Genomic DNA, 11,567 nt, shown 5'->3' with positions numbered 1-11,567 from the left:
AGGAAGAGCCGGGTCCACCAGCTGGGAGCCCAGCAGCCTCGGTTGGAGAACATGAACACAGGGTTTGCTGGCTCTGGTGAAGGTCTCAATGCTGCCTGGACGTCCTCAGACCCATCAGAATGTTATTCTAGGATCATAATCTCACAGACACGGGCGAGGAGCCAGGCTCACAGGACTGAGGGACAGGGACAGGGAGGCAGGATTGTGAGATGCTGCAAAGGAGGGGCTCCTGAGAAAGCTGCTGGGAAGATGCAGTTGGCTGTTTTGATGCTGCGAACAAAGGCCCTGGAAACATGGCAAACGGTCACCTGTGGCCTGTCAAGCCCCTGACCTGCTGTGCTCACTGGGCACCACCTATTCCTAAAGGCCCGCTGCCCCCGAGTCCCATATCTGCTCCTGGATCTGTGACCTGGGGCGTGGGGTCAGGAGTGTCCAACCAGGCACAACACTTAGGGCGGCTAAGCGTCCATGACCCGTGAAAATGCCCAGAGACACCAGCCGTCACCAGGCCTGCCCTCTCCCACCCCACACAGGGTGAACCCTTCACCCTCGTTTCCAGAAGCGATGAGTAGGCTGAGTATTTGATCACACGTCTGAGAAAGCTCATCCGGGAACTCTGAGGCAGCCCGGCTGAAAGGAGCAGCCACCATGGGTGAGCAGCCCCCCAAAACACCTCAGCCCGTCAGGCGGGAGGAGGTTACTGTCTGGGCAACTCCAGACCCAGCGAGAACCCTTGGCAGAGGCTCCTCAGAAGTCCCCACAGGAACAGGACACAGAGCTTATTTTCCAAGTGAGGGCAAGAAATGGCACCTTGGGGACACGGACGGCAGGGACATGAAAGGATATCCTTACACTTTCATAAACCCCTTTCCCTCAATGGCTGCCATTATTGCCCCCCACTGTTAGGATCCAGAAGCCTCCAGATCTCTGCAGAAATTTCCAGCTCCCCTCAGTCAGCTCCCACCAACCCCAGGGATCCCTTTGGTGCACACACTCTGCTGTCAGCAAACGGGGGAGAAGCTCAGCTTCTGAGGCAGGTCCCAGTTAGGAGTCACAGAGGGTGAGAGGCAGGCCAGATGCTCCCAAAGGCCAGGGGTCTGAGGAGAAGGTTTTGAGACGCCTCCCACAGCCTGGACGGGCCTCCCCGAGACCATGGGAGGCCGTGTGATGGCTGGGCAGGGTCTGGGGTTGAACCCTGAGTGACCAGGACTCCTTCCCCCTGTGTATGGACACAGCTGATATTCTGAACAGAAAGGCGGGACTTCACATTGAACCAGGCTCATAATTCCCCTTGATGGTTTCAGCCCAGCGCCCCTGCCTGCTGAGGACATCGTGATTCCTGGTTCTGGCACTCCTGACTCTGCCTGGGCGTGCTCACGTTTCTCCAACTCAGCTAACAGAAAGGGGGACACATCAATTGTGGACTGGATAAAGAGATGCTGGTATAGTCATGAATGGAATACTCTACAGCAACGAGAAGAAATAGTCTGCATCTCCACCCAACCGTGGGATGAGCCTCACAAACCTAAGGCGGAGAGAAAGAAGCCAGAGAGAAAAGACACACACTGTGCAACTCCATTCACATGAAGTTCAAAATCAGGTGAAATCAAGCTAGGCAGCTAGGAATCAGGTCCATGGTCATCCTTGGTGTGGGTGCACAGTGATGGCGGCAGCACAGGAAGGGGGTTTCTGGGAGCTGTTTATGATGCTCTGTTTCTTAATCTGGATGCTTGTTACACAGAGGGGTTCACTTTATGGAAAGTCATCAAGCTGTGCACTTGCATCCTGCTCACTTCTCCGGATGTGTGTTGCATTTCAATAAAACGTAAAGAGAAGTTGGAACACGGTAGAGCCCAGTGGTTCTCAGCTAGAGATCTGTCCAGCGGGCAGGGGCATTAATCCACCCTATCTGTGTTGTTCCGTCAAGTGGACCCAGTAGCCAAATTCCTTCTACGTGTCATTACTGTTGTCCACAATAACTTTACGGAGGTTGTTGTCAAAGGCCTTGCTGATGTCTGTTTGGAGAGAAGGCTTCTGGGGTTGGGATGGGGGAGGTATAAGGCTCTCTAGATGAGGGGGAGATGAAACAGAGTCATTTGAAGGATGGAGGAGGAAGTGGATGACCAGCCTCCCAAGGGAAGGAAGAGCATCCTAGGGGCTGCCTGGCTGTGCTACTGTTTAGAAACCAGCCATCTTGGGAGATGAGCCAATATGGGAGACATTCCCACACTGTGGGACATTTGAGGGGTGCAGGGACCATGAGGTGGCCATGTTGATGGACCTGGGGAGTAGGCTGGGAGCTTAAGAGGAGCATGTGGCTTCCCCAGGGCAGGGGACAGGCCTATAGGGACCAGCAGACAAGGCTTTGAGGAACCTTTCCCAGAGCCCAACAGTGCCCACCCTGTGGGATTCTCTCAGCCTCTGCTCTGTCCTCTCCAAACTGGGGGGATGGCACAGCTTTGGCTCCTGGAGCTGACATCCTGTGATCTGTCACTACGTTTGACCTTGGGATTTCCATAATTCGGAGGTTGACCTCTAGAAATCTGAGGAGCACTATTTCTGAAACTTTTTCTTATTTTTTAAATAATACCCTTGGCTAGAAATACATTTGGAATGATGAGTCAGCACACGTGTGCAAGCCCACCATGCACGGCTCTGGAAAAAAGTTCTATGAAACAATATATTCTCTTACTCCTGTCATTCTGATCCATTCCATAAAAAGAAAATCCAGGTCACAACCTCACATTACCTCCCCCACCAGTGTGTCTGGCCCCGCAGTGGAGAACGTTCCTTTTAGAGCTCAGATACCTGCACACACCATGCCCCCAGTCACACACAGTCGGCCCCCACGTTTGTTCTGCTGACGGGGTGGACGAAGCTCAAGCCCTGCTCCCCTCAGGACTCCTGTGAGGCCTCAGCAGGAAGCTGTTCAATATCCACAGTCCTCGAGGGGAAGGGACAGGAATTGCCATCCCATTTCACAGAGGAGCAGGCCGAGGCTCAGGGAGCACAGGGGACGTGCACGGGGAGCTGGAGGAGACATGACCTCTGGCCCCTCCTCCTCCCACAGGTTCTCAGAGCTGTGGGGCAGGAGACACCGTCAGGAGGAGCTGAGGCCTGATGACACAGCAAACACCCACAGCTTGGGGTCTGGACTCGCTGGGCCCAGAAGGACCCCCCCACAGCCCAGCCCAGAGCCAGGGCCTGGGGAGACCCCGGCCACTCGATTTTCACCCCAGGCCCCAGTCTCCCGCCCCTGACTGCGCTTCCATGGAAGACCGCTCAGGGGGCCAGGACACCCAGGGGCCAGACTCACTGCTCCAAGCTGGTGCTGAGGGTGCTGACAGGGCACCTGGCCTGCCACCAGACCCACCCATTCCCAGTGACCCTGGAGCACGTTATCCTGCTCGTGGTGCCCTGGCTCTCCATCTGTGAAATGGGGATGACCACAGCGCCCACACCCCAGGGCTGCTGTGAGGGTTCAATCGATCATTCACGGAGAGCTTGGACAGTGCCGGGCATCAGCGGTCATGTCCTCACACACCTGCCCTCTTCAAAGCCCACCCAGGCCGGGACCCTAGGCCAGCCCACGCCTGGGCAATGCAGCCCTGAGTGGGTGACAAAGGCAGTCTTGGGCACGTCTCCCCCCTTCTCTGGGACTTTGTGTCTTCATGATGAGGAGATGGTCTATTTCATTCAAAAGTCAGTGAACTAAAAACAGAGGGGAGGGCTCGGGCAGCCTTCCGCTCAGACCCTGTCAGTGGGCGGTGGGAGCTGTGAATATGGGCAGGTTGACTGGGGCACTCACCGTAGCAAAAACATTCTCAAGGTAATGTTCGTACGCGAAGCCATCATGTATAACGATAGTAGCCAAACCTTCCAGGATGGAGACGCTGAGATAAAACACGGAGGCAATACAGTGGTAGGCTGCCTCCTGCAGGGTTAAAAAGGGCCGTCAGAGAGGTAGGGAGACCATATGTGGGAATGTGGGGTATCTGTGGTCCCAGCAGGGCCCATCCACCCCACCTGTCCCTGCCCAGCATGGCTCAGTTCCCTTGGTCATCTTCTGCTACTTCCTTTGACTCCTCCCACCCCATTCACCCATCACCACCCCCTCCAAACCACCCCCCACAGAGGTCGTTTGTCAGCTGAGTTTTATCTTGCTGGTCTGGGGGCAGAGTAAGGACTTCAGTGGAGAAGGGACACTGCTGTCCCTTGAGGGGGGATCAAGTGAGGGGGCAGCTTGCGACTGAATAGGCAGAAGTTGGTTCTGGACCTGAGAAGTGTCATACATGGTCACAGTCCTGGTTCCGATGTGGCCTCAGTGACCAGTGCAGGGAAGAGAGGCCCACGCCATTTCCATTGTAGTTTTGTTGTTCCTTTTCTTGGGGGGAGAGTCAGGGGGCTCCAGGTGTGTTTACAAGCAAAAAAGTACTGGAATGGGGTTCTGAGTAGTTGTAATTTGGAGGTGGTTTCACAAGTGCAAGTAGGAGACCTTTTGAGAGTGAGATGCCCGGCCAAATGGCCCCAGCCCTTCTATGTGTAAGTTTTGCCCTCTTCATGGGCCTCAAGGCAGAATTTATGCAGAACAGAGACCACAGGCCATCTCTCTCCCCCATCAGCTCCCTCTCTGGTGACCTGGCTTTAGAAGCTGTGACATGGAGCTGAGCAGTAAGCATGGCCTCACACCGGGCAGCCAAGGCCAGCCCCCAGGACCCTGCTCCCAGGAGATGGAAACCAGTCCCCCTGGATGATGGAAGGTGCCAACAGGGCCCTGGCAGGTGCAGGTGGGATGGGAGGGGGGTTGGGCTGCTGGTTATCCATGAAAAAGGCAGTCACACAGGAGGAAGCAGAGCAGCCCCAATGAGAGGAGATGGTGACAGTCAACCTCTGCCATCACCTTTTCCTGCCCTCCTGGCTGCAGGGAGCCCTGGGCTGCTGTGCACAGCTCGGAGCTGAAGGCCCAGCCAGCTCAGCCTTGGAACATGGGTGGGAGATGTCTACAGGGCAGCCTCACCCAGCACTGGAAAAGCCAGCCTCCCAGGGGAGATGGTCCAATACTACCCACCCTCCTCAAACATCCACTGCTAGGACTCACCAGGAAGACCCAGGAAGTCTCCTCATAGTTGCCACTAATTACGTACAGGAAGAGCAGGACAGTGGTGTTTATGAAGCAGAACACGGACGCGAACATCACCCAGCCCTGGGCCAGGGGGAGGGGCACCAGGGACGAGGCGACCAGGATCCACACGAGGCCCCCAAAGACCTGCAGAGGGAAGGAGGGCAGGGTGAGCATCGGGCCAGGAGAGTCCACGCCCAGGAAGGGCCAGACCCAGAGGTCACGCTGGGGCACGAGGGGCAGAAAAACAGGATGGAGGCAGAGCACAGCGGGGGGCATTTTCCTCACCAAGAATGAATCCTTCAGCCCCCAAGGCTCTAGCCTGATCTCCAGTCTCACTCTTGCCCAATGTTCTGCATGCCTGCCTTTATTCACTTTTAAATATAATTTAATTTTTTATTTAATGAGCACTTATATCACATTTATATGCCAAGCACTGTCCTAATCACTTTACAAATATTAACTCAGTTAGGGCTCATACAATCATCCTATGAGCAAGGTACTGACCCATTTGTCAGATGGGGAAACTGAGGAACATGGAAGGTAAGTAATTCATCATCCCAAGAAAGGACTTACACCATCCAGTGTAAGGATTAGAAGGGCTAATTCTGAGATTATATCCTTCCTAGTATTTTTGATATAAAAATATCCTTTATGTTATGAAAAGGTAGTGATGCGAAGATTCTTTAGGTCTTTATTGGCAAAATAAATTGGGCACACAACATCACTAGCATTTTTTTAAAAAATTGGCCGCTTAAATCCCTACCTCCAGGAAGTACTCTGAGTCACGGAGTTGGGTCTGGAGAGAGAACCCAGGTCAGCCTGGGCTTCTTGGGAGACTGAGGATGGCATGAGAGCAGCACTCCCCTGGCATTACCCAGAAGACACTCCAATTGATGTTCACATGGTCAGTGAGCCCCAAAGAGGAGCGTAAGGACAGATGTGGGGGTCACAACACCCCTCAGTGCCACAGTCCCGCTCCCCCTGTGGACAAGCACACCCCAAGCAGGGACTCTCTGTACTTCTCTTCCGCTCTTCATCCCAGTGATGTCAGCTCAGCCTCATCCACGATCCTCATGCAGATAAGCCCTGTGTTGGGAGTGGGCTGGGACACAGGGGAGATGGCTTTGCAGTCAGAGATTCCAAGGTACCGTGATACTTGCACCATCCTCCTGAGCATCTGGGGGCTGAGGACGGGCCGCTTCCCAGGCCTATGTCCCCTGTGGTGTGAACTCAAGTGGTACCTTGACCTCGCCTCCCTGACCCGCTACCCACCTGCTGGGTAAGAGACACCACTATCCTCACAGGGGTTCTCCGAGCCTCTTAGCTGAGAAGCATCAGGAGAGAATCACATTTGGTAGAAAAATCAGTGCAATGAAGAATCTGGAGGGATCAAAACCAAACTGGGCTTAATGAATCAGATCTGGGCATCTCTGCCCAGAAGACTTCCTCTACTGATGAACCTGAGATGGCCTGGAGGAAGGCACGTGACAGAGGCAGTGGGACACACTTTACAACTTAAAGTCACTGGAGCAAAATCAGTTAAATGCAAATCCTCAGACTGCCACAGATAATATATGTGTTCGCTTTCATCCACAGTTGCCTTTAAGATCAAACAGGTTACTTGGCCTTTTCCATCACGGGCACTGACACAGGGACATGAGTGTGCTGATGGCTGAGACGGATTAGGATTCAGGAGGCACGAGAGTGTGGCATGGAGAGGAGGGAGGATCGGGCATGCCCATCCCGTGGGCAGAGGCAAGGGCCTGGGACACGCTTCTCCTAGGCATCCTTTTCCTGGTCAACAGGTGACCATCCAAAAAATACCAATCTAAGTTAGGTCCCTGTTCACGTGCTTTCAGTGAGCCCTGCACTGCCCCTTTGCAGCATCTAGCACAAGACAGGTGGATCTGGTTAGTCACAAAGTGGCACTGTCCCTACCAGGTGAGGGAGGGGGTGAGGTCCCCCTTGCTCAGGTTTGACTCTTGGGTGTGGGACACAGGGAAAACCCGTCCAGCCATGTGTCAGTGTCCGAGTTGGTTCCCTGACCTTCAGGGCCTCCTGGGAGAAGGGTGTGCCCAAACAAGTGGCTGATGGACCAAATCCCAGAGGAGCAGCTGGCGCTGCATGTGGAAGGGAGAGCCCTCCATGATGGAATCCCACTTGGGACCAGCGGGCCCGAGGTGCTTGTATGTTGCCAGTGGACATGGCATTGAGGGATGCTGAATACCATGTGGGGGAAACAGTTCTCTTTGTCACTCTTCAGTTTTTTGACTAAGGCAAGGAGAAGGGCTCAGGGGGCAGCCAGGGATTTGGAGCTCCCCCACAGCCTGAGCAGAGGTGACCTGGAGAAGGACATGGCTTTTATTTTTAAGCTAGTGACATAGCTATTCTGGACAAATTAACTGTAAAATACATAGGAGGTAAATTAAGGCACAGGGGTACCCGGGTCTCAGGCTCAGTGCCCTGGACCCCGTTCAGCTCGATTCCTCCCCATGTGGCTCAGTCAGGAATCAAAGGCAGGAAGAGTGAGGGGAAGTCAGAGCGCAGTCCCCACACTGAGTGCTCCTCACAGAGTCCTGAGTGAGCGCCAGCGAGACGGGGCCGCAGCTCTGGGCTGAGCTCCCGGCCCCCAGTGCAGAGGGAAGCTTCAAGGTTACCCCGACTCTCCACCTGCTTTGGGTGTGCGCTTCCACCAGTGTGAGGAAGACCGTGTTCCAGCTCCCTAGGAATGCTCCCTGTCACACACACTCACACACTCACACGCACTCACTCTCACACACTCACACACACCCTTATGCAGATCCCCGGGGTCTATGGTAAGAATTCCATCCACAGGAACAAAGCCCACCCTGTGCTCCATCCCAGTCCTAACCCCTGGGACCAGAGGACCCTGTCCCGCCTCTGGGTGCACCACCTTACAAAGGGCCTTTAAAAATCACGCTGACTTTTTCTTTGTTTGGTTTCTCTGTAGCACTGAGTTTCATGGTAAGATGGCGGGGAGAAGTTTTGGACAGCTTTAATGAGAGAGAATTCACACACTATACAGCTCATCCATTTAAAGCAGCAATTCAATGGTTTAGGATATTTACAGACATGTGCAGCCATCATCTCCAGATACAATTTTAGCACATTTTCACCACCTCAAAGAAACCCTGTGCCCTTTAGCTACGGCTCCCTCCACCCCTCCCATCCCTAAGCGACCACTGACCCACTTCCCGTCTCTATGGATTCCCCTATTCTGAACCTTCACAATAGCTGAATCATATAATAAAAGGTGGACTTTTGTGATGAGCTTCTTTCATTTGGCATAAATGTCTTTCCAGGTTAGAAATTCTCCCTCGAGGGGACCTTTACGAAATATCTCCACCATCACAGCACAGCCCACCGGCCATTCTGACCCACCATGTGGGGACACTGAGTGAATGTGGCTCATCTCTCTGGAGCCTCCAACTGGGAAGAGCAGAGGAGCCTCTGGTTCCCAGGGACGTTCTCATAGCACACATGCCACCAGGCCCCGTCTGTCCCAGAAACATATTCTAAGTGACACGTCATGTGAAGGGAATGTCCTCACACAGAGGAAATGATTAACCCCTGGGGGTTTTGCTCCCAGGAGATGGGCAGTGGGCCTGCCCTGTACCCCTCACAGCCCTGCCCAGCAAGTGCCCAGGGGAGAAATGCAGGGCGACCTGCACAGGGGACCACCTGGGAGGGGGTTGAGGTGGGTGCAGAACACCCCTGAGAGAGGACGGGTGGAGCAAGGAAAAGAGTCGAGGCTGAGAACAGAGGCTCTATTCCAGCTGGATGTCTGTGAGCAGCGCCCTGGACACAGACACGCCTGCTGTGAGAGCTCCAGTGCGGATGCGTGCTGGAAGGGTCACAGCTGGAACAGCTGTGCAGCTGTGAAGGCCCAGCTCCTCCAGGGCACATGCCAGCTCCCGCAGCATCTGCACCACGCAGCGTCTACATGGGCGGGGGCACACGTGAGCCCTGGAGAGGGGCTCACCCCGCATGTGCTGGAGGGGCTGGAGCACGTGACTCAGCCTCTTGGGCCTCGGCTTCCTCGTCTGTAACGGCATTTTGCAGCTGTCTCCCCACACTGCGGGCTGGTGCAAACTGGCTGAAACCATGGAGGTGAGTCTGAAGCTGCTGGCGCTGTGCCAGCACCACCCAACAACTGGGGTAGGACACTGCTCACCCAGGAGCCCACAGCCCGGTGGAGACAGATGCAGAGGCAGCCCGGTACAATGCAGGATGATGCCCCACCTGAGTAGGCCAAGCAGCCTGGACTGGGGCGTGGAGTTTTGAAGGGAGAGATGGATGTAACTGGCTGACCTGGCCACAGGGTCACCAAGCAGCTCTCCACGGGGAGGGACGAGTACACGCCGAGTGCAGAGGATACTGGAGCACCAGTGAGGGCTTCAGAAGGCCGGGGAGCCATGCACGAGGTGGGGGACAAGAAGCGGCAGGAGAGGGGGCTCGAGGGAGGGTGAGCCTGAGACAGAACTGATCGCTGGGCCGGTGTGGAGGCCTCCAGGCCCCGCTCAGTGCAAAGCTGGGATTCGGTGGGAATCACAGACACAGCCAGCGCCTGCCGCCCTCCCCCTACTCAGTGTGCAGAGAGCACCAGGGAGAGCGGACGCTGCGCCCACACCCAGGGAGACCAGGCCTCCTGGGCAGGGAGCAGTCCACCCCATCCTGGCCTCAGGACCCCACTGGACAAATACTTGTCAAGAGCAAAGGGGTAGGTGAGGGTTCAAGCATTTTCCTTCATAAAGAAAACTAAGCAGCTCCCAGCCTCCAGGCGGCAAAATGCTCAGAGGCGATCACCTTGAAACATCAGGCACACAAGTGGAGGCAGGGCCTCAGTTTCCCTTCGTCTCTGTCTACAGTACAGGCCAGACTTCCCCCACCCCCGCCTGCCCCTGGGTCACCGTCCTCCACACCAGAGAGGGTGCAGCTGGCTGGTGTGCTCTCAGAAGAAGGTCTCTAAGTCGGGGGGCCGACAGTCACCTGGTGGAGCTCTCTCTCTGGGCCCAGGTCCCCAAGCTGGAAAATGGGGGCGGGGCCTGGGCGAACGCTCTGTGGTTCTCAGCCCTCAGTCTACACTGGAATCACTGACACACCTGGAAAAACACCGATGCCCAGGTCTGGGGCCCAAGGTCTGACTAGACTGCAGAGAAGCAGAGTTACAGGGCAGGGAACAGACACCCGGGCTCTTTGTCAAAGGCCTGGGGATGTGTCTACACCACACGAGCCTGTGGACGATGCTCTGGTGACCCCCTCAGACAGAAGAAGAAGCGCCTGCTGTTGGCATGCCCTGCCCAGCTCAGCGACACCGGCCCAGATGCCCTGCAGTTCCCACCTGGACATGGGCAAACTTCCCTCTCCCCTCCTCCCCTCTCCTCTCCTCTCTTCCCCTCCCCTCCCCTCCAGTCTCCTCTCCTTAAGCTTCAGTCCCTGTCTTGCCTTGAACGTGACACTAGCTCGACCTTGGGTGTCCTCTAGACGCTGGGACCCAGTCTCAGCGTCTGTGAATGGGGTTGACCTGGTGATCTGAGGCCCCACCCACCCTGGTGTTTCAGGACTGGAAACCGCCCTTCTTTAATTCAGTCCAGTTTAGGATGCTGAGCAGAGCTGAGGTTCTCTAAGAACCAAGGATAATGTACAAAACGAGACAAAAATTTCCGAAGGCTTAATAGAGTTTACATCCGTGGTCTACCCGATCAAATGACTTTTGTGAAAAAAATTCCCTCAGGAGCTAGTCATGGGGGGAGCTCTTGTGTAATCTTACAGAAGGTTCTCTCTTTTTCTTTCTGAATTAATCCACAGGAGGCAGGGAAGGATGGTTAAGGGTGTAGACTTTAGAGCCAGAGTTACCGAGTTGGAATCAGCTCTGTCACTTACTAGCTGGGTGGCCTGTTGTCCCTGGGCGAGTCACTTAACCTCTCTGTTCCCTCTCTGAAAAACAGTGATAACAGCAGTGCCTGCCTAATGGGGTTGGGCCCAGAAACCTGGCACGTGGGGAGCACTTGAAGTGCTCACTGTCACAGCTGTCACACGATGAGGCAGAGCCTCCCCTGTAACCACGTGACATCTCAGGAGGGCTAGGATCTCACCGTGCACTGGGACCCCCTCCTCATCCGGGTGCAACGCAGGGTTTAAAGGTAACTTCAAAATCACCAAAAAGAGAAAAACCTATGATCTCCCTGAAATTGAAAGTTGAGGAAAAGGTCTCCCTTTGATGAAGGAAACACAAACAACGTAAAAATATGAGCAAGTCCTCCTGCAAACAGTGAGCCTCCATCACAAAGGGGAAGGGATCCCCCGGCACGTTCTTGAGATCCGTGTGGCGTCCCCCTGCTCGTGCGGGGCTGAAGGAGCTCCACGTGCACAACCGTCCAGTGTTCTTGCTGTGGGACGTGGACACCTGAGGTCAGTGCAGAGG

At 55.0% G+C, this 11,567-nt stretch overlaps 1 protein-coding gene across 2 annotated transcripts in view; it reads right to left on the bottom strand.

The window, feature by feature from the left end:
* Nucleotides 1–11,567, bottom strand: part of LOC106838524 (myelin and lymphocyte protein-like) — a 106,125-nt gene that overhangs the window by 82,150 nt on the left and 12,408 nt on the right. Inside the window, exons 2-3 of one of the 2 annotated variants that reach the window (XM_014852696.3) lie at nucleotides 5,099–5,266; nucleotides 3,809–3,934 (exon numbers count right to left, since the gene is read on the bottom strand). The exons of the other annotated variant lie outside the window; for it this stretch is intronic. Of the exons in view, the coding sequence (XP_014708182.2) occupies nucleotides 3,809–3,934; nucleotides 5,099–5,266 (294 nt within the window). The remainder of the gene's footprint in view (nucleotides 1–3,808; nucleotides 3,935–5,098; nucleotides 5,267–11,567) is intronic. 2 annotated transcript variants of the gene reach the window in all.

The sequence above is a fragment of the Equus asinus genome, chromosome 6 (assembly GCF_041296235.1).
Source record: "Equus asinus isolate D_3611 breed Donkey chromosome 6, EquAss-T2T_v2, whole genome shotgun sequence".
NCBI classification, from domain to species: domain Eukaryota; kingdom Metazoa; phylum Chordata; class Mammalia; order Perissodactyla; family Equidae; genus Equus; species Equus asinus.
This window is presented reverse-complemented; position numbering and strand designations above follow the sequence as displayed.